The 23,115-nt window shown below is 42.4% G+C and overlaps 1 protein-coding gene across 1 annotated transcript; it reads left to right on the plus strand.

The window, feature by feature from the left end:
- Nucleotides 1-2,132: 2,132 nt before the first annotated feature.
- wdr76 (WD repeat domain 76) lies at nucleotides 2,133-19,625 on the plus strand. The gene is made up of 14 exons (XM_041174686.1): nucleotides 2,133-2,366; nucleotides 2,445-2,827; nucleotides 4,041-4,139; nucleotides 5,419-5,483; nucleotides 6,127-6,262; nucleotides 7,386-7,475; nucleotides 8,099-8,142; nucleotides 8,252-8,405; nucleotides 10,621-10,773; nucleotides 12,289-12,407; nucleotides 13,981-14,079; nucleotides 14,802-14,954; nucleotides 17,857-17,910; nucleotides 18,837-19,625. The coding sequence occupies exons 2-14, from the start codon at nucleotides 2,543-2,545 to the stop codon at nucleotides 19,105-19,107; spliced, it is 1,722 nt and encodes a 573-aa protein (XP_041030620.1). The 5' UTR covers nucleotides 2,133-2,366; nucleotides 2,445-2,542; the 3' UTR covers nucleotides 19,108-19,625.
- The last annotated feature ends 3,490 nt before the right edge of the window (nucleotides 19,626-23,115 follow it).

Raw genomic sequence — 23,115 nt, forward strand, 5'->3', positions numbered from 1 at the left:
ATTCTGTACCTTCACTTGGTGTCCCCCACACCATTCCTTCATTAAGTTCGCAGGAGGTCATCCTGAGACCCAGCTGAAAGATTTGGTGGCTGCAACTTTCATCAGTTGTTGATCGCATTTTGCCTTCCCTCCCCTTTCCCATCTCTTCCCTCTCCTCTTATCTTTTCACCCCCTCCTCTCTCTTATTCCCCACTTCCCCCCCCCCCACCTTTCTCCAGGAAATTTACACAAAGATAAATTCTGAGGGTGCATATTTACAGGAGTGGGGGAGTGGGGTGGATGGCTCAATTGCCTGCCAGCGGGACTTAACCCCCCCTCCCCGTCACTGGAGCGGAAGCCCTGCCCTTGGTTTAGCCAGCAGCCCTAGCAGTACCAAGAGTACATTAGTGGGTGCTGCCAGACTGCAACCAGTCCCAAGAAGAAAGCCCGATGGATCCTGAAGCAAGGTAGGTTTGGGGTTTGCAGAGAGGTTTCCGCCAATTTAGGCAGGGGGTAGTGGGAGTGGTGGGTTTTGGTGAGAAGGTGCATAGGAAGAAAGGGGGGTATTATCTTAAGGGGATTGCCCCCGATGTGCAAAGGCACCCTGCCCCCGATGACCTGTGGTGTGGGCAGCGTATTATCGGGGTCAATTGGCTTGTTAACAAGCTCAATTGACCCTTGATTATTTATTTAAATATGGCGGCCAGGCTGCCAATTTCGGCGCCCTCACACCCACCACGTTCTGGGGGTGAGCTCAGGTTTGGGTTTGAAGGTGGTGGGGTGGATCCCTGCCGAAAACACGCCCAGTGGGTGAGCACGTAAAATCCAGCCCCCAGTGTTTGATCTGTCTTGTACAGTGCCAAGATATATCTTTTCATTAGTGTTAAGTTCCACAGACCATGGAGATAAATTTTGTTTTTTTTAAATTGTCCAATAAATATAAGGTTTCACTTAGTAGAGGAACTTGTGAAACTGGGTTAAGTACATCTCTCTATACACCCTGCTACACATATTATGCTTGTGTCCACATACAGTAATCCCTAATGCATGCATCTTTAATGTGCCTCACCTATCATGTACAGAATTTGAAAAACAAAATGACAACCAAATAAAGGAATGGTCTGGATTGTGTAGTGAATTTTGAAGGACAGGAATAGTGTATTTGAGACTGTTGTTTACTATTGCAGCTTATCTGTAAGCTCAATTGACAAATTTTAAATATTCCTAGACAAATTGAGTTTCATTAACAGTGAGGTTTAAAGCTCTCAAAATACATCTTTTTATTTGGGTTTCTGCATTTCATGAAGTCAAAAGTGTTTTTTCAGTTTGAGTTTTAGTGAGTTCAGTGTTCAGAAAGTCTAGATTATATTTACAGTGAATCCTTAGAGAAATGCATGTTTCAATAAAAAGTTTGTGAACTTTTACAGCACGTGTGACTGACGAGTTTAGAAACGTGCTTGAATGTGAGCATGAAATTAGTCCTTACTCTGAATGTGAGAAAAATAATCCCCATGATCAAACCTTTAATGTGAAGACTACGAATAGAAGGGAGCATGCGCAAACTGAGTTTTTCCAGAAAGCTAAAGATTTCAGATTCTGAAATACCATTGTCTTTGAGGCAACTAAATAATAATAATCCTTGTAGAGTGGGGTATGCCCAAAATTTCCAAAGGTTTGATTTGGATCTGATGCCATTGCCTCCAGTCAGCTTCATCCCTCACTTATTTGCACAACTTGACTGAGTTCTATACCGAAACAACGCACCTTCAAGATCTGATCTGAAGTACATGTTGACAACTTGGTTGCACTGTTCTGCTTTATTTTGTCCTGTACAGTGTAACCTATAGCCATCAGGGTAGGGTGCTGAACATCATAGAATCAAAACAGCACAGTAGGAGCACATTTAGCCCACCTTGCCTGTGCTGGCTCTTTGAAAGGGCTATCCAATTAGTTCCACACCCCTTCTGTTTCCTAACAGCCCTTCAAAATATTCATTATGAAATAATTATCCAGTTTCCATTTGCAAGTTGCTATTGGACTGGCTTCCCACCCACCCACTTTTTTCAGGCAGCGTATTCCAGATCCCAATGCTTGTTTTCTTAATTGAGTGAAGTTAACTCCCATAATTGCCAGTGAATCCTTGTGTAACATGTTGCGAAGTGGGTGTGGCTGAGGGGTTCGGCGATGTCGGTATATTTGCAGGGGGGGGGGGTTGATGGTTTTAATCTCTCCCTCGCCCCCCGCCGCCAGAGGGAGGAGTTTCCGGGTATCCCAGGAGGCTGTGCGGATTTCAAGATGGCGGATGTGTAATGGCTCTATCCCGCAGCGCGGTAAAGTAACTGAGCAGCGGGAGTCGTTCACCATTGTCCAAACCCCGGATCTGCTTTGGCGCTTCAAACCCGCGCCTGGGATCGGCGCTTCAAACCCGCGCCTGGGATCGGCGCTTCAAACCCGCGCCTGGGATCGGCGCTTCAAACCCGCGCCTGGGATCGGCGCTTCAAACCCGCGCCTGGGATCGGCGCTTCAAACCCGCGCCTGGGATCGGCGCTTCTCCCGCCTCTGAATGAAGCCGGCGGGGAACAGGCGCTCGCTGCGCCAATCGACCGCTCTAGGGAGGCGGCAGAAGCCAGCGGCCGCCCCCCCGAGCCGAAAACGGCCGGGCGGCGACGGCGATGAGGAGCCCCTGTCCCGGCGGCCGATGAGGAGAATGACCCGGGCTGGGAGTCAGCCAGACCATGCCCCGCCGGGGGGCATCCCTCCTGTGCCAGCAGCCCCTGTGGAGACAGACAGCGACTCCTCAAACCAGACGGACTCCGGTTCCAGCAGCGACGATGAGCTTCCTTTGGCGGTAAGAAGTCTGTGAAACCTCGAGTTGTCTTCTGGTTTTAACTCCCTCTTAAAGAAGTGTATTTATGTAACTTGTTATGTAATTGTTATGTAACTTGTTATGTAACTTCTCTGGAATTCCCTCCCTCTCCACCTCTCTTTGCCTCATATGAGACATTCCCTAACCTATCTCTTAGATCAAGCTTTTGGTCACCTGTCTTAATATCTCCTTATGGGGGTTCATTGTCTAATTCTGTCTGATTACTGTCATGTGAAGTTTTATTACATTAAAAGTACTATACAAATGCAATTTGTTGTTGAACTTGATTAATTTGCAGGACTGTGGTGGGTGAGACTATTGAGCAGGGTGACTAACTCCTGTATTTTACAGGATCGTCCCCTGATTTTATGTTTTGCCCCAGGTGCCATTCATTGAATCCCTGGAATGCCATTTGCCCCATAGTTTTTGGACAGCAACTAGGAGACTGTTGGGTAGTACCCTCTTGCCCCTGCCCATGTATCTTCAGGGTTTGTGAACCCGCGTGTGTGGTGCCATCAGCCCACATTGTCAAGGACGATGTGTGGGTGGGGGTGGTGCAAGTGGGAGAGGGGGCTTCACTGAGTCTTCTGTCACCAGGTAATATAGAGAGCTTGGGCCAGAAACCTCCCACCCATGTCTCACCAGCACCTTTGCACATCACTGGCTCTCCCCCCCCACCACCCCCCAGTGCCTGCATTCCAGTCAAAGTGCCCCTCATTTATTCCCTCATTTGATCATTTCTGCCGATTACATAGTTCTGCCAAAGCGCCATTGCGATGGACCAAATAACCTCCTGTGCCTTTAGATTCTGTGATTCTACTCTATTTGGGGCAATCAGAGTAAGATCAACCAAGGGTTTAATCTTTTCTAATTAATCTTGGTTTCATCATTAAAATGTGAACTGTGAATCTCACAACCTTAACTTAGAAGACTCCGAATTGACCAATACTTCTACATTGGGAAACTGAGGGGTTAATTATCCACTGACATTCTATGTAGTGTTCCTAAAGTTTGTCTTGTCTCTTTCACTTTAGAAGGGCTGCTTTTATACTCAACAGGACCAAACTTTTGAACGACTCTCCATTTCCCCTCTCCCACAGCTGGACCAAAAGTTGGCACCAACAAGATAGTGAGTGGAGCAGGAATCTGTTACTGGAGGAGCTCACACTCTTTAATTTAAATTTTTTTGTTTTAGTTTCATCGAAAATCTGAGGAACTGTCAGTGTATGAGAAGAAACGACTGAAAAATATTCAGGAAAATGCCCAGTTCTTTGCATCTTTAAACATGCTGGAGGTAAGAAGCTCCAGGATTGTGTTGCTTCTGCAGATCAAATCATAACTGACCTTTCTTGTCTATTGTTAGCCTGCTTAATGTAATCATTTAACATCGAGTGTGTAGATCAGACTTCCACCAGGAACACTTTGAGGTATCCTCTCTATATAAAGTTCATTTTCAGTTTTGATTTATTTTCAGCAGTAAATGGTCAGGTCTGAATCTGTAATTTGGGATTAGATCATAAAGTTGATTCTCATTATATTGCTTCCTAGCACAGAGCTGAGTTATTCCTGCTTGTGATTTAAGTGAATTGAACACAGAAGATTTATTATTTTTTTTGAGAGATGGATCAGCATTGCAGACATTTTAAATGTTTTCCTTCTGATCAAAACCATGCTTACTTGGCCAATGGCTTTCTGGGATGTCATGTGGAAATCTATAGTGATGGTGTGGGCAGTTCTCCTTAGAACAAAGAGGGAAGAGATTTATCAGAAGGGTTCAAAATCTTAAAATAATTTTGATAGAGAGTAAATGATGGGAAATTGTTTCCAGTGGTAGAAGGGTCAGTAAACAGAGAACACAGATTTAAGGTATTTGGCAAAGGAACTAGAGGTGACATGAAGAAACATTTTTCTTTATGTGATGAGCTGTTCTGATCAAGAATACACTGAAAGGGCAAGAAGGGTCTGAAAAGAAGCAGATTCAATAATAACTGGAAAAAGGGAATGGAATGAGAACATAAGGAACAGGAGGAGGCCATTTGGCCCCTCGAGCTTGCTTCATCATTGATTATGATCATGGCTGATCATCTACCTTAACTCCACTTTCCTGCCTGCTCCCTATATCCTTTGATTCCATGAATAAGATACTTGAAGGGAAAATCATTTCTAGCATCCTATGATTCTTTGATATAGCACATGAGAACTCGCCATATGCTGCAAATCACTGATGTGTTTGGTGAGCAGAGTTGTGCATAGCAGTCAATGTGTAGGCTCTTCCCCAGGCACAACAGGATAAAATGAGGGGAATGTCACACTGCTGAACCTGTCACTCCAACTTACCCTGGACTAAGCTCAGACAGTGTGTTTGGAATACACTAGGCTAAGGCACATGTTGCTGTCCTTATTTCAATATACTGCTCAGGTAAGAGAGTTTACCCAGAATTCAACAATCCTTGGTATGATCCTTCCTCTCACATAGCTCGTCTTTGGCAAAGCTCAAACTGCTTTAAGTATTTTGCATGTCGAGACAAAACGCGAACTGCTGATCCACAAAGGAATTTGCTATTATTTTACAGACTGCTAACAAACTCCGGGAAATTGGTAAAAGGCAGCCAATAAAGAGACGGATTGCACCCAGAAGGTATGCTTTTTGGATACACTTCAATTAAAGAGGACCTGACAGTATTGTTGAATTGTACAATATCTGATTATCTACGTTGTCATAAGCCCATAAAAGGTTTCAACATAACGGTAGGAGTAGGCCATATAACCCCTTGAGCCTGCTCTGCTATTACATAAAACTATGGCTAATTACCCTTCCTCCTGCCATATCCCTTAACGACGTCAATTTGGATTTATAGAGTGACTTTAATTTAGATAAATCAATGAAGGAGCTTCTGAAATTCACAAGGGGGAAGAAATGGTTCACAGATGTGGGAGTTCATGGTAAATCCAAGGACTGAATAGGCCTAAAATAGTTGCTTGTTAAAGGAGTTATTGTAGTATGATATGATGATGAGGTGCCACAGGGAACTGATTATTGCCACATTAGAACTGATGTATCAGTCTTGGTATTCGGAAATTGATGAAATTGCAGATGATGCTAAAAGTAATTGTTAGGAGTCAGTTGAAGAGAATATAAAATAAATCTGACAAATGTGTCAGTGACAGAAATTTCACAAGAACAGTTAATTGTTGTTCTGCTGGAAATGTATTTTTGTTTTAGTTTTATTGCCCCATCATATGCAACTTAATTACAAGTTTGATACTTTTTTGTCTTTTAGAGAAAAGCTTAAAAGCTCCGGAGAGCAACCTACAGTTCGACGGTCAATGCGCCTACTGAGATTAGAACCAACAGGCACTCCACTCCCAGAAATACCAATAGAAACACAAATGAAGGTGGAGGAGATAGATGAGAGGGTGCGTTTCCCTGTTCTTGTGTCTGTAAATCCAGGATTTGTAGCAAGTTGACCACTGAACATTTCTTTTATGCTCACCCAATTTTGATGGGGGTGGAGTTAATGTGGGGGAATATTTCAACATCACATCGGCAGATGCAGGGTCGAGATCACTCTGCTCTGTCCCACCAGTATACCTTAAACAAATCCATAATACAATACCCTGCCCTACAGTGTAAAACTTGCATTTCTGACACCATCTGAACTTTGTGTGCGTGAACATTTTTGTGCTGGCAAAAGCAGGCTGTTAGGAACTGAACTAATTTTACTTCAAGTGGGACCTGGTTTCACTGGGTAAGGAAAGTTTCTCTGTTAACTGGATTGGAAAACCTGAGACTTCCAGTCTGTATCCTGTATCATTACCAGATTATTTGGAAACCACAAAGTAAAGATAATTGTTTTGGAAAAAAATTGCAAATGGTACAAAGCAGTAGTAAGTCCATCGAGGACTCCCTGTGAAGAGAAAATCTGGGTTAATGTTTGGGTAGAGCGAATCATCGGAACCAGTCATCTCCCTACGCAGGCTGCTAATCTCTACATATTTTTAACATTTTCTACACTTGAAAAGTAATGTTATTTGGAAAATATTTTTAAAAATACAAAAGATTCACTAATATTTTGGCCATCATGGAGTCTTCTTCCGTGCAGGAGGGGTGGGTAGGTTTGTAAATTGTCCGTTTTCATTGCGATGATTGTAATTTATGTAGGAACATTATTCAACTGTCCACTGCATGTTTATTGGATTTCAAGCATCTAATGATGCTTGAGAAAGAAGGTTATTTATTGTATAACCGACTGCCTTAACAGGTACATATAGCTAATGGAAGGAAATGGCATACTAATGTTGCATGGTGAGAATTTGGAACTCGTTACTACAGGAAGTACTTGAGGTGAATAGTATAGATACATTTAAGGGGTAATTAGATGAGCAAGAGGGGGAAGGGAATAGAGGTTCATACAGATAGATGAGGAAAAATGGGAGAATGCTCAAATGGAACATAAATGGACTAGATGGGCCACATGGTCTGCGCTGTATATGCTGTGTAATTCTGTACAGGTTATATTTTCTAGCTCTTTTTCCACAGATTCCTGGGCCTCTGAAAATGGTTGGAAACGATGAAGAGGACAGCAAAGTTACTGAGAATCTAATTAACACATGGCTGGAGATTAGCCAGGTATTCCATTTATAGTTGAACCGAGACACTGATTTAATCAAATGGCATGGCTTGGTTAACTCTCATTTTAACTTAGCTGTTGAATGTTGCCCAGCTGTTTAAATGGTTCCAGGCTCTCTGTACGGACAGACTGATCCTTGAGTAATAATTTAAAAACTTGGCCAGTAGTTTTTATTTAATATTTTAAAAGATAATGATGCTCTCTCTTTTAAGAGACACCTAATTTATATAGTGTTCTGCTGCATAAATACTTGAATGAAAGCACTTTCTAAAGCTACATAAAACTGCCATGTAAATTGGCACTTGTTTAGGTATTTTTAATTATTTGAAATATATAGAGGTATTTGCAGCTATGAGGTGAAAGGTGATGATTATAGCAATAGCTTATATGGGAGATTTTATCAGTCAATATTTTTTCAGTATCTTAACCTTTACTTAACTTCAGTCTTTTTGCCCCAACTTCACCCCGTGTCCTCTCCAACTCAAAATAATAAGATTAAAAACTTAAATTTGGTCTTTCAGTCAAAATAAAGCAAATAACACAGACAACTTAAACTGAAGTATAAAAATTAAAGGATTCTGGTTGTGTCAGTAACTTAACACTTGCTACACTGTCATTCCAGGGTGAGATGCATATTGAAAAAAAGCAGTCAGTAGAATTGAAAAAGTAAGTTTCTTTTCAGTATAAGATTGATTTTAAATAAAATAAAACTATTTCCAGTTTTTTAAAAGTTTGTTTTCTATAAACCCTTTCCTTCATCATTCCTCTGACTTAGGTACAAGTCCAGTTTGAACAGGATGACCATCCAAGAAGGTTTTGTTGCAAAAGTGACAACAAAACGAGTCTGCTCACTAGCTTTACATCCATCTCAGCACAGGTTCCTGGTTGCTGCAGGGAGCACTTCTGGACATGTCGGACTTTGGGATCTGGTCAGTGAACACTTTGTTTTTACATTTGGGATATAAGAAAGAAAGACTTGCATTACCTAGCACAAAGGAAGATGGTTGTGGTTGTTGGAGATCAAATCATCTCTGCTCCAGGACATCTCTGCAGGAGTTCCTCAGGGTAGTGTCCTCAGCCCAACCATTTCAGTGGCTTCATCAATGACCTTCCATCCATCATAAGGTCAGAAATGGGGATGTTCACTGATGATTGCACAATGTTCAGCACTATTCACAACTCCTCAGATACTGAAGCAGTTCATGTCCAAATACAGCAGGACCTGGACAATATCCAGGCTTGGGCTAACAAATGGCAAGTAACGTTCGTGCCACACAAGTGCCAGGCAATGACCATCTCCAACAAGAGAGAATCTAATCATTGCCCCATGACATTCATTGGCATTACCATCACTGAATGCCCCACTATCAACATCCTGGGGGGTTATTGTTGACCAGAAACTGAACTGGACTAGCCATATAAATATTGTGGCTACAAGAGCAGATCAGAAGCTAGGAATCCTAACAGAGAGTAACTCACCTCCTGATTCCCAAAGCCTGTACGCCATCTGCAAGGCACAAGTCAGGAGTGTGATGGAGTACTCTTCACTTGCCTGGATGCGTGCAGCTCCAACAACACTTAAGAAGCTTGACACCATCCAGGACAAAGCAGTCTGCTTGATTGGCACCCCATCCACAAACATTCACTCCCTCCACCACCAATGCACAGTAGCAGCAGTGTGCACCGTCTACAAGATGCAGTGCAGAAACTCACCGAGGCTTCTCAGGCAGCACCTTCCAAACCCACAACCACTACCACCTAGAAAAACAAAGGCAGCAGATAGATGGGAACACGACCACATGGAAGTTCCCATCCAAGCCACACCATCCTGACTTGGAAATATATCGGCCGTTCCTTCACTGTCGCTGGTTAAAATCCTGGAACTCCCTCCCTAACAGCACTGTGGGTGTGCCTACACCACATGGACTGCAGCGGTTCAAGAAGGCGGCTCACCACCACCTTCTCAAGGGCATTTAGGGATGGGCAATAAATGCTGGCCTAGCCAGCAACGTCCACCCCCATAAATGAATTTTTAAAAATTTTGTAGTGCCTTTCATGATCTCAGGGCATCCCAAAGTGCTTTATAGCCAATGACATACTTTTTTGAAGCATAGTCACTGTTGTGAGGAACAGGGCTCCAGTTTCTGCATGGCAAGCTCCCATAAATGACACATATTCTAAGTGATGTTGGTTGAGGGATAAAAATATTAACCACTGGGGAGAGCTCCCTGCTCTTTGCATAAGTCCAGGGACTCTTTTACGTTCACCCAAGATAACTTTTGTATGTAAGACATGCCTGTCTCTCTGTAGAATTTGCTGGTCAATAGCTGGTTTGAAACAGGGACTAAATGAGTTGCGTAAAGAAAAATGAAGAGGAAGTTTACCTTTTCGTTATTACTACATTCATCAGAATAAATTATTCTAATCCACGTGATTACTGCTGTATAAATAATAATTTTATAGAAATAGCCCTTATTGTTAGAACCAATCTGTGTCGTGGAATGAATTATGAGCTGAATTTGTATCTGTGACATTCAAGATGGATTCCTAAGCATTTGGGCAACGTGCTTTCAATGTGGATGGGTAGTTTTTCGAGGGAGGAGCAGCAGCTGCTAATGATTCCAGGTTTATTGCTAATGATTCCGTACTGGGGACGTTTACATTTGCAGTGCAGTGATGTGTCAGCGGTTACTCAAAGGGTAGTACTTGCAGCTCATGGGTTCAAATTCTATTCCAAAGACTTGGCACAAAATTTAGGCAGACTACTCAGTGCAGTAGTGAGGGAGTGCTGCACTGTCAGAGTGAGTGCTAAACAGAGGTCCTGTCTGCCCTCAATTGCATGTAAAAGATCCCATGGAACTTGAAGAAGAGCAGGAAAGCTATTCCTAGGGTACCAGCCAATATTTATCCTCAACCAACATCACTAAAATAGATTATCTGGCCATTAGCACACTGCTGTTTTTGGGAGCTTTCTATGCTAGTTTCCTACATTACAATAGTGACTATGCTTCAGAAGGGCTTCGTTGGCTCTAAAGGGTTTAGGAACATCCGGAAGTTATGAAAGGTGCTATAGAAATGTAATTTTTTTTCCTTTATGATCCAACTCTGATTGGACTCTTTTTTTGTGTGTGTTTTTATTTGCAGAGTTCCCAGGCTGATGGTATCCTTGAGTTCAAGCCTCACTGTGGCCCTGTTAACTGTTTGCATTTTTCACCCTCTAACTCTGCTGAGCTCCTGTCCCTAAGCAACGATGGGAGCATTCGCTGTGGAAATGTAGCTACTGCTGTCTTCGATCAGGTAAAATGGACTAAAGATCTTTGAACTGTCCCACTTCTTATTCATTTCTTGTGGGCTTTAGTAGGAAGGCTGGAATATGTTAGATTGGTAGTTTGATACAAGAAATATGCTGTGCGGTTTCTCCGCATGAATTTGTATTGAGCCCTGATGTCCTGGGCACCTTCAACACAGAAGGAAGAATATCACACACGGAAGCTCCAGTTGCAGTCATACTGCGAACCCAGATACTACTTTGACTGGAGTGTTGCTTCCAATGAAGTGAAGTATCTTGCTTTGTTTGGCTTTCACGCTCTGAGAGTTTAGAGCACTTGGTCAGAAGCATGATTTTCAAGGAGGAAACATGGAAAGTATACTGAAAAATTTGGAGTTAAAACTATCAGCACTGAAGGGGGAGCTCCCATGCAATCGTGTTTCTTCCTCATTCACAGCATCTTTTATAGATTTTAGAAGAGACCAATCTTTCAATTGGGATGGAGGGCGCAAAATGCAAGGCAAGTATCCAATAAGAGTTTAAATCACTTGCAGTTTCAGAATAATCTCTACTCTTGTTAGTTCAGTTTTTTGTGCTTAAAAAATTTCAATTATCCAGTATTTAATAAAGCATACGGCACCCTGGGCTTTTCACTAGGGGCATGGAATACAAAAGTCATGTTAAACTTGTATAATACACTGGCTGGACCTCAACTGGAGTGTTGAGTCGAGTTCTGGGCACCACATTTTAGGAAGAATGTGAAGACATTAGAGAGGGTGCAGAAAATATTCATGAGAAAGTTCCAGGGATAAGGAACTTAAGTTACTTAGGTTGGGAGAAATTGGGACTGTCCTCCTTGGAGAAGAGAAGATTAAGAGGAGGGTTGATAGAGGTATTCAAAATCATGAGGGGTCTGGGCTGGATCGATAGGGAGAAACTGTTCCCAGTGGTGGGAGGTTTTGAAAGGACACCAGTTTGAGATGATTGGTAAAAGAAGCAATGGTGACATGAGAATTTTTTTTCACATAGCAAGTAGTCAGGATCTGGAATGCATTGCCTGAGACTGTGGTGGAAGCAGGGTCAATTGAAGTATTCAAAAGGGAATTGGATCAATATCTGAAGAGGAAACATTTGCAGGGCTACAGGGAAAAGACAGGGGAGTGGCAAGATGAATTGCTCCTTCAGATGGCCAGCACAGACACAATGGGACCTCCTGTGATGTAACCATTCTATGATTCCATGTTAATTCAAATGGAATGATTTAAAATTAATAGCAGACTATACACCCAGTATGAACCAGCCCATCCTTTCTCCTCTTAGAAGCTATATTTATCTGTCAGTGCTGTCTCCACTGGGAATAGCCTGGTGTCGTCTTTCCTTTGGATTCAGCTCTAACAGTGTATTCTGATTTGCTTTTACCTCATTGCTCGAATATGCCTGGACTTTGTTTAGCACCGATTGATAAAGAGACTTCTCACTTGATTTGGCACTTTGCATTTTCTAGTATCTAGTTACATTCAACAATGCCCTTAACCTGATCCTAGGTATATACGTCCGACACATGGAATACCTCTTCTTTTGACTTCTTGGCTGAGGATGGTTCCACATTAATTGTCAGTCACTGGGATGGAGATGTCGCTATAGTAGACAGACGGACCCCAAGGTAAGCACCTGTTAGTAAAGGTACGCTCATGATATATAAACCCTTAGGTAAACAATTTGAACCCTTTGTTAAATTAGTGTTAGTCAGTGTTAATGATATGTTAATTATATTAAGATACACAGGTGAAGAATATTGTTTATTTAAGTACTTAGAGCACTTATAAGAAAAACTTTTCACGACTGGTGGGCACCGTGAGGACTGGAGTGCATCATTGGTCCCCAACACAAAATTTTATTTTGATTTGATAAATTTCCTTCACGATTTTACTTTTGTTACACTGCCCCTTTAAGGGACTATCACTTTAACTTAACTTGCTAAATTGTTAATTTGATTAATTAATCCACTTCATTTTACTGGTTATTCAAAAGAATATAAAGAGAAACTGCTGGGACACTGGATTGGTAGGTAGGAAGCAAAGAAATATTGTGCTGCATTCTGTGAATAAATCTATTATCAAGAAAATTATGAGTGTATTGTTTCCTACTTCATCTGCCTTGGGATTGATATTACAGTCAGGCCCAACAATTCAATACTTTCTTGCTGTCCGAAGGTGATGACTCTTCCAAGTTTTATTTCATTCACAATTGGACTGTGGCCAATGCTGAAAATGCCAGTTTGATTTCCCATTTCTAGTTACCTCGAGGATTTGGTGGCTTGCCTTCTCCTTGAGCTGCTCGAGTCCTTGTTGCGATCGATCATGTTCTCAGAATGGTGTTGGCTAGCCTGTGACAGCAACAGTATGAGCACAGTTACTGAGAGTACAGGTTAACATGGGGAACAGCCTGACTGGCTGTCAGGTGGATGTAAAAGATTCCGTGGCACTGTTTAAAGAAGAGCAGGGCTAATGGACCCAGTGTCCTGGATAACATTCAGCTGTCAACCAAGCATCAAAACAGATCTGGTCATTTATTTCATTGCTGTTTGTGGGTCTGTGTCATGTGCAAATTAACTGCATTTTAAATTGATAAGCTGTGAAGCACTGTGGGCACGAAAGGTGCTAAATGAATGCACCTTTACTGAGTGTGGGTTTTTTTTTTCTACATGTTGCACCCTGGCGTGGGGAAGGGATTCTCTGGGACTGGTTTCACTGTGGAGGGGGTACATATACACAAATCTACACATTAAAGTGTACACTGCACATGCTCAGATCACATGGCCTGTCTCCAGCTAGCACCATCAATACATTAGTTGATGGACCCAAGCCCAGACTTTTGGTGAGGCTGAAGTCTTAAAATAAAAACCTGAATGAAGGTAAAGACTCAAAATAATCATGTTATTGCAGAATACCTCATTTTAAATACTTTCATTTTGTTTAAAAGCTTATCATGGACATATGAAATTACAGCTGAGGGTGGAATGAAGCAGTCAAACCTATTTCCTAAAGATTCATCAGCCCCCCGATGTCGTATGTTTTTTCATTAATCGGAGGCGTTGCTAAACTATAATTAATTCCAGGTGAACAATCTAGACTAATGCAGGCACTGTTGATGCTCGTTTCTGTTGCAGCGAAAGATAAATATGTGCGCATTACTGAATCAAAAGACGTTTTGTTTTCTTGTACAACTTCCCACAGCATTTCAGGAGAACTGGATGCATATCTAGGCATAAAGCATTTACGGACAGTCAGTGTTCACCCGGTACATCGACAATACTTTGTAACTGCTGCAGCACGGTAAGCTCACTTTGAACAATTTGTACTGGCATTGCTGTCTTCTCTGGACACCATTATACCATAACCTTCGCAATATTGTATTGCATATACTGTTTGTCTCCCTCCAATAGGGGAACTGTGTTAAATGTTCTTTCTTTAACCTGGCATTCAGTTTGATGTAAAAAGCTTTTATACCATTCTCACACAAAGAAGAAATGTGGAATTCTCTCCCCCAAATAGTGGGTAAGGCTGGAGGTCTGTTGAAAAATTTAGAACTGAGATTGACATATTTTTGTTAGGCAAGGTTATTGAGAGATGGGGATCAAAGGCAAATAGATGGTGTTAAGATACAAATCCGCCATGGGACTGAAGTTTTCAGGTGTGAAATTAGGAAACACCTCTATACACACACAGGATGGTAGAAGTTTGGAACTCCCCCCATCCACAGATGGCATTTGATGTTAGATCAGATGTTAATTTTAAATCTCTTATAGTTTTTTAATTTCCAAAGATATGATGGATATTGGACAAAAGTGGGTATATAGACTTGGGTTACAGATCAGCCATGATCTCATTGAATGATGGAACAGCCTTTAGGGAGTTAAAAGGTTTTCTCCTAGTTCAGTGAATAGCCTATTCCTGATCCAAAGATCACTGATTTGGAATTTCTACTCCAGTGCCATTAATGAATGAATTACTGGCTGAGAGAACAAGCCTGACCTCATTCCTTTGGTTTTTGCCAGTTGTGTAACCATCTATGATGTTCGGAATCTAAAAACTTCACACAAAGAGGCTGTAGCTCACACGGATGGACACAGAAAGAATGTAAATTCTGCCTACTTTTCACCAGTTACTGGTAACAGAGTGGTGACCATCGGCTTGGACGATAGAATCAGGTAATGCCAACAAGCTTCAGTGAGCATATCTGAAAAGTTATTCAAAAGTTAAATTGTACAATTAAAAGAACCAAAGATTAAAGTTTGTATTTTTGACTTGATGTGACTTCTCTCATTTTCAGCCTTCCCAGATCAGTGCTAGTATTAGATGCAGTAGTGATGTACCTTACATTCACTGTAGTCTGCCTTGAGAGCATTGCGGCGAAGAGCAATGGGAAGCCAGGGGATTGGGAAGCCTACAAAGACCAAAAGAGGACAACTAAAAAAGAAATAAGGAGGGAAAAGATTAAATATGAGGGTAAACTAACCAGTAATACAGAAGAAGATTGCAAGAGTTTTTTAGATATACAAAGGGTAAGAGAGAGGCAAAAGTGGACATTGGGCCGCTGGAGAAGTAGTAGTGGGGAACAAAGAAATGGCGGAGGAACTGAATAGTTACTTTGCGTCAGTCTTCACGGTGGAAGACACGAGTAACATCCCCAATGTTCAAGAGAGTCGGGGGGCAGAGGTGAGTATGGCGGCCATCACCAAGGAGAAGGTGCTAGGAAAACTGAAAAGTCTGAAGGTGGATAAATCACCTGGACCATATGGATTACACCCCAGAGTTCTGAAGGAGATAGCTGAAGAGATAGTGGAGGTGTTAGTGGTGATCTTTCAGGAATCACTGGAGTCAGGGAGGGTCCCAGAGGACTGGAAAATTGCTAATGTAACCCCCCCCTGTTTAAGAAGGGAGTGAGGCAAAAGTCGGGAAATTATAAGCCGATTAGCCTGACCTGGTCATTGCTAAGATTTTAGAGTCCATTATTAAGGATGAGATTTCAGAATACTTGGAGTGTATTGTAAAATAGGGAAAAGTCAGCATGGTTTCATCAAGCAGAGGTCATGCCTGACAAATCTATTAGAATTCTTTGAGGAGGTAACGAGTAGGTTAGACAAAGGAGAGCCAATGGATGTTATCTACTTGGACTTCCAGAAGGCCTTTGACAAGGTGCCGCACAGGAGGCTGCTCAGTAAGATAAGAGCCCATGGTGTTGGAGGCAAGGTACTAGCATGGATAGAAGATTGGCTGTCTGGCAGGAGGCAGAGAGTGGAGGTAAGGGGTCCTTCTCAGGATGGTGGCCGGTGACAAGTGGAGTTCCGCAGGGGTCAGTGTTGGGACCACAACTTTTCACTTTATACATTTAATGATCTAGATGAAGGAACTGAGGGCATCCTGGCTAAATTTGCAGATGATACAAAGATAGGTGGAGGGACAGGTAGTATTGAGGAAGCGGGGAGGCTGCAGAAGAATTTGACAGGTTAGGAGAATGGGCAAAGAAGTGGCAGTTGGAATACAACGTGGGGAAGTGTGAGATCATGCACTTTGGTAGGAAGAATAGATGCATAGAGTATTTTCTAAATGGGGAGAGAATTCAGAAATCTGGAGTGCAAAGGGACTTGGGAGTCCTAGTCCAGGATTCTCTTAAGGTTAACTTGCAGGTTGAGTTGGTGGTTAGGAAGGCAAATGCAATGTTGGCATTTATTTCGAGAGGACTAGAATATAAAAGCAGGGATGTGCTGCTGAGGCTTTATAAGGCTCTGATCAGACCACATTTAGAAAATTGTGAGCAATTTTGGGCCCCATATCTCAGGAAGGATGTGCTGGCCCTGGAGAGGGTCCAGAGGAGGTTCATGAGAATGATCCCAGGAATGAAAGGCTTAACATATGAGGAACGTTTGAGGACTCTGGGTCTATACTCGATGGAGTTTAGAAGGATGAGGGGGGATCTGATTGAAAATTATAGAATACTGAAAGGTCTGGATCGGGTGGACGTGGGGAAGATGTTTCCATTAGTAGGAGAGACTAGGACCTGAGGGCACAGCCTCCGAGTAAAGGGAAGACCTTTTAGAACAGAGATGAGGAGAAACTTCTTTAGCCAGAGAGTGATAAATCTATGGAATTCATTGCCACAGAAGGCTGTGGAGGCCGGGTCATTGTGTGTATTTAAGACCAAGATAGATAGGTTCTTGATTGGTAAGGGGATCAAAGGTTACGGGGAGAAGGCGGGAGAATGGGGTTGAGAAACTTAGCAGCCATGATTGAATGGCGGAGCAGACTCGATGGGCCGAATGGCCTAATTTCTGCTCCTATGTCTTATGGTCTTATTGCTTCCATTCAATACATTTCCATTACCTACCACCCTCCTAAGCTGATTCGGGGAGGGTGCTACAAACTCGTAGCATTGCCAGTTTGAGAGACTAGGCCTGGAGGTCATGTAAACAAAGAGATAAAAACAAAAAACTGCGGATGCTGGAAATCCAAAACAAAAGGGTTGAAGGGTTATGAGGGCTCAAAACGTCAACTCTCTTCTTCTCCGCCGATGCTGCCAGACCTGCTGAGTTTTTCCAGGTAATTCTGTTTTTGTTCTGGAGGTCATGTAGTTGATTTCAGCGGTCACACCTTGTCTGACAGTAGTTAATCTCTGGGTGCTAGAACACTTAAATATGAATAACCAGTGAACTATTTTCTATTTGGAGCGACAGTTTATGAATCTGATGGACTGACTGATCTGCGAATGGATTTCTTTTTGTTGTGATTCTTTACAGCAAGAGTGATGAGGATATAATTACTTAGAATTTAGGCCATTCAGTACGACCGGGGTTTATGTTCCACATGTACTTCTCTCACCTTAATTCCGTCAAGAGTGGAATTGGACCTGCTGTGGTGCACTAATTTGATGAATGATGAATTTACCAGGAACCCTCCATTTTAGGCAGGGCATTGATTTGTTTGCTTAAAAAAAAAAGTAGAATGATTTCTATAAAAAATACACTTTGGGTTTTATTGGATTTAATATTTAACACTGTAGGGTTCTTTATTAGGTCAAATCTTTTTTAACCATCTTTAAATAATTTCTTGCAGAATATTTGATACAAGCGCCATAATTCCCAAGATTCCTGTTGTGGCATCAATAATGTAAGTGAGAGATTTTTGAAATAAGATTAATTTATGATGTTTTGCTGTCAAGAGATGTTGAAGTTGAAATGAGCTCCTTTGGAAATACTCAAGTTCCTGAACATTGTGTTGTGGTTTATTTTTGTTCACCCACCCCAAACCCAACTAAAACTAGGGCCCAGTTCCAAAGCTGCACAAGTCTAGATAGTGAGTACTAACATACTGTTTTGATCCTGCTAAATCCTGCAGTCAATTCTGTTCTTGCTCAGCGTCCATTTGCTTACAATATCCGATAGGTGTCATGGATTAGAACTCAGGAGTGTGAACCCTGGTTCAATTTTCGCTCTTTGCCCAGAGGGTGAGTTACCCAAGGCCCTGTGTTGGACGATGGAACCAGGAGCAGAACATTGGCAATTCCTCCTGGAGACTGGCATGAAGGTTTGAAAGGGAAGAGGTCAGTGGACAACTGGCCAAACAGACCCGACACCCAATGGTGAATACCTGAAATAGAACGGGCACAAGTGCTGGTTCTTTCTAGGAGTGGTTATGGGGAATGGCGCAGGGTCGGGGGAAGGGAGCAGGAACTTGTCAGTCATGTGTACATCTTCTAAAATAAAATCATACACTTCTGTTACTATCTGTGGAAAACACAACAGAAGAGAAAAGCCCAGTTCCAGAGGTGAAGGGATCGTCATCTAATTGTACTTGCCTTGTTCCTTCTCTGTTTCGCTCCATGTCATTGTGTTTTGATTCTATCTGCTAATAACATGGATGTATTTAAGAGGATAAACCCAGGAGGGAGAAAGGAATAGAAAGACATGCTGGTAGGGTGCGATGAGGCTCACGTGCAGCATTAATACCAGCACGGAGCAGTTGCTGTAAATATTTTGTAATATTATTTAACTGGATTGTTAACCTTTTTTTGTTGTTGTTGTTGTTTTAAACAGCCATAACAATTTCACTGGGCGCTGGCTGACTAAATTCCGAGCCGTGTGGGACCCAAAAAGGGAAGATGTTTTCGTTGTGGGTAGTATGACCAGGCCGAGGCAGATTGAAGCGTTCCACAACACGGGCTACAAAGTGCATGAATTCAGGGACGCAGAATGGCTGGGATCTGTGTGCTCCATTAATGTGATGCACCCGACGAAGAATGTGTTGGTTGGTGGAAACTCCAGCGGACGCCTTCATGTCTTCATGGACAACTCGTTAAGTGGGTAATAGTGGAATTTCTTGTGGATTTTGAGGGCCAAAGCTCACAGTCACTGTAAGGGTAAAGGAGGAATCTTGTCAGATTGCATTCCGCAGGCTAAGGAGAGAGATCCTTTGAGTTTTGGGTCTTTTATCTGCCCTGTTAATTATCAATTATAATTGATAGATACAGCAGATTCATAACAACGGTGCACAGCTGATCAAATGATATGTACAGACTAGAAATCACCACAAATCTCTCAAGGCTGGGAGAATGGGAATAGGCAGCTGGAATAAAATGGTATTTTTAATCTGTAGCATTGCCTCCTCTTGAAAATCACAAATGACCTTAATCTGCTCTACCTGAGAGGAGAAACTTTTCATAGAGGAAAGTGGCTATAGTCAAATTAGTAAAATATTAGAATAAAGAACAAAGAAAAGTACAGCACAGGAACAGGCCCTTTGGCCCTCCAAGCCTGCACCGATCATATTGCCTGTCAACTAAAAGATTTTGCACTTCGGGGTCCGTATCCCTCTATTTGCATTCTATTCAGGTATTTGTCAAGCTGCTTCTTAAACACCACTATTGTACCTGCTTCCACCACCTCCTCTGGCAGCAAATTCCCGATACTCACTACCCTCTGCCTAAAAAAACTTGCCCCGCACATCTCCTCTAAAGTTTTCTCCTCTCACCTTAAATCTATGTCCCCGAGTAATTGACTCTTCCACCCTGGGAAAAAGCTTCTGACTATCTACTCTGTCCATGCCACTCATAATTTTGTAAACTTCTATCAAGTCGCCCCTCAATCTTGATCGCTCTAGTGAGAACAATCTGAGTTTCTCCAACCTCTCCTCATAGCTAATAACCTCTAGACCAGGCAGCATTCTGGTAAACCTCCTCTGCACCCTCTCCAACGCCTCCATATCCTTCTGGTAATGTGACGAACAGAATTGCATGCAGTATTCCAAGTGTGGCCTAACCAAGGTTCTATACAGCTGCAGCATGACTTCCCAGCTTTTGTACTCAATACCCCTCCCAATGAAGGCAATCACGCCATACGCCTTCCTGACGACCTTATCCACCTGCATTGCCACTTTCAGTGACCTGTGGACCTGTACACCCAGATCCCTCTGCCTGTCGATGCACTTAAGGGTTCTGGCATTTACTGTATAATTCCTGCCTGTATTAGACCTTCCAAAATGCATTACCTCACATTTGTCCGGATTAAACTCTATCTGCCATTTCTCCGCCCAAGTCTCCAACTGATCTATATCCCATTGTATCCTTTGACAATCCTCTTCACTATCTGCAACTCAGTGTCGTCTGCAAACTTACTAATTAGCCCAGTTACATTTTCCTCCAAATCATTTATGTATACTACAAACAGCAAAGGTCCCCACACTGATTCCTGCAGAACTCCACTAGTCACTGCTCTCCATTCAGAAAAGCACCCTTCCACTGCTACCCTCTGTCTTCTATGACCAAGCCAATTCTGTATCCATCTTGCCAGCTCACCTCTGATCCCGTGCGACTTTGCCTTCTGTACCAGTCTGCCATGAAGGACCTTGTCAAAGGCCTTACTGAAATCCATGTAGATAACATCCACTGCCCTTCCATCATCGATCATCCTCGAAAAACTCAATCAAGTTAGTGAGACACGACCTCCCCTTCACAAAACCATGCTGCCTCTCACTAATATGCCTATTTGCTTCCAAATGGTAGTAAATCCTGTCACGAAGAATCTTCTCCAATAATTTCCCTACCACTGACATAAGGCTCACTGGCCTGTAATTTCCTGGATTATCCCTGCTACCCTTAAACATTGGAACCACATTGGCCATTCTCTAGTCCTCTGGGACCTCACCCGTAGCCATTGAGGATACAAAGATTTCTGTCAAAGCCCCTCCTCCCTTGCCTCCCTCAGTACTCTGGGGTAGATCCCATCTGGCCCTGGGGACTGATCCACCTTAATATTCTTCAAGATGCCTAACACCTTTTTTGATCTCAGCATGATCCAGGCTATCTACACACTCTTCCCTAGACAAATCGACTGCTAAGTCCTCTTTGGTGAATACTGATGAGAAGTATTCATTTAGTATCTCTCCCATTTCTTCAGGCTCCATACACAGATTCCCACCTCTGTCCCTGAGTGGGCCTACCCTTTCCCTGGCTACCCTCTTGCTTTTTACATATGTATAAAAGGCCTTGGGATTTTCCTTAATCCTGGTTGCCAGTGACTTTTCATGACTCCTTTTAGCCCTCCTGACCATGTTAGAATGGCGTTCCCAGTAATTATGGGACATTAGATTGTAAATATGGGTTGGACAGAACAGACTGCAGTTTTCATTACTCCTGATGTTTTATGTAGTTTGCTGGAGATCGATCATATTGACAGATATGAACATATCTGTTTGGATTGTTCAGGACATGTTTACCTTTTGTTGTCATTGTGGAGAGCCAGACTCCCATGAAATAATGCTCAGCCTACACACTGAAAGCCAGTCTCAACAGATCCACCACTACACTAGGAAATAAGGCTTAACTGTTCAGGAGACCCTAGAAAAGAGGTGAAGGATTTGCTTGCTCTGCAAGTGGGAATTAAGGAAATTCTAAAGCTGTTGTGCTTGTGATAGGAAGTGTTTTGAGAAAAACATTTCTTTCCTTCTCTCCCATCACCTCAGAAAGAGAACCACTAAAAATGTGTGGTAATGTTATCTTCCTCCCACCCACAATATGCTGATATTTTCCATTGTATCTCAGTTGCAAGGTCAAAGAGTTCTGCTGAAAAATAACAGAACTTGAGTCAGTCTGCGGTGTTTTCAGTAAAGATCCTGCAATTACTAGTAATGAGGTTTCGATATTGCCTGTAATGTTCGAAATTCTCCTCCCATATTGCTCGTTGATGTAGCACCTCTCTCTCTCTCTCTCTCTCTCCCACCACCCCGTATTCTTCACTGGCAACCCAAAGCATAGCCACAGATTTGTGGGACCAGATTCATCTGTATACATAAGATGTAGTGATCAGCAGGTTGAGCGAGGATACTGAAGGTCTGGAAAGTGGTTACGGGGAGAAGGCGGGAGAATGGGGTTGAGAAACTTATCAGCCATGATTGAATGGCGGAGCAGACTTGATGGGCTGAATGGCCTAATTTCTGCTCCTATGTCTTATGGTTACAGGCGGATCATAGGGCATATTCTCAGTGCACAGCCCACTGATCAGAATGCTAAGCTTAATTTTTTTTTTCTAAAGTAAATTAAGAGTATTTTTTTAAAACCCTGTGGTGATGGTACAAACTCCAAAACCTCTGCTGAATTTAGGAGCAACGTTTCATAGTTGGGGCAAAGACTTGAGACATTCTTAGTGCATAAATGAACGAGCTGTTTCATATTTTGTTATTGGAAGCTTAGCAGGAATATATTAAACAATTTTAAAGATATGGATCAAATAAACTTTCCTTTTCTAAAATCCTGCAGTTTATGTGCATTACTTGATTGCCTGTATTGTAAAGTAACCTTCAGAGTAATGTAGTGGTTATCTTTCTGAATTAATATTCCAGAGGGCAAAATCCCTCCTGTGGCAGTTTAAGGAATTGAATTCAGTTTTTTAAAAAACTGGTATCTGTAAACATTACCAGAAGCTGTCAGGTTGTTGATAAAACTCATTTTTTTTTACATTTGTTCATGGGATGTGGGTGTTGCTGGCTAGGTGAGCAATTTTTGCCCATCCCTAATTGCCCTTGAGAAGGTGGTGATGAACTGCCTTCTTGAACTGCTGTAGTCCTTGTGGTGTGGGAACTCGTGTCCCTTCTGAGGAATAAACCCACCATGCTGGTTGACTCTTAGCTGCCCTCTGAAGTAACCCAGGAAGCATTTCAGGGTAACTAGCCTGTGGGCAATAAGTGCCAGCGACTCTCAGATCCTGAGAATAAGCAAAATGGGAGAATAATGAGGATGTAGCACAGTGGTTATGTTACAGTAATTCAGAGGCCCAGACTATTGCACTGGAGACACGAGTTCAATTCAAAGGGAATGGAGTA

The sequence above is a fragment of the Carcharodon carcharias genome, chromosome 26 (genome assembly GCF_017639515.1).
Source record: "Carcharodon carcharias isolate sCarCar2 chromosome 26, sCarCar2.pri, whole genome shotgun sequence".
NCBI lineage: Eukaryota > Metazoa > Chordata > Chondrichthyes > Lamniformes > Lamnidae > Carcharodon > Carcharodon carcharias.

Excerpts from the sequence above, each read along its gene's own strand:
- wdr76 (XM_041174686.1), top strand. The coding sequence starts at position 2,543 with ATGAAGCCGGCGGGGAACAGGCGCTCGCTGCGCCAATCGACCGCTCTA. Across the intron at positions 2,828-4,040 it reads ACGATGAGCTTCCTTTGGCG|TTTCATCGAAAATCTGAGGA; the intron begins GTAAGAAGTCTG and ends TTTTTGTTTTAG. Across the intron at positions 14,955-17,856 it reads GGCTTGGACGATAGAATCAG|AATATTTGATACAAGCGCCA; the intron begins GTAATGCCAACA and ends AATTTCTTGCAG.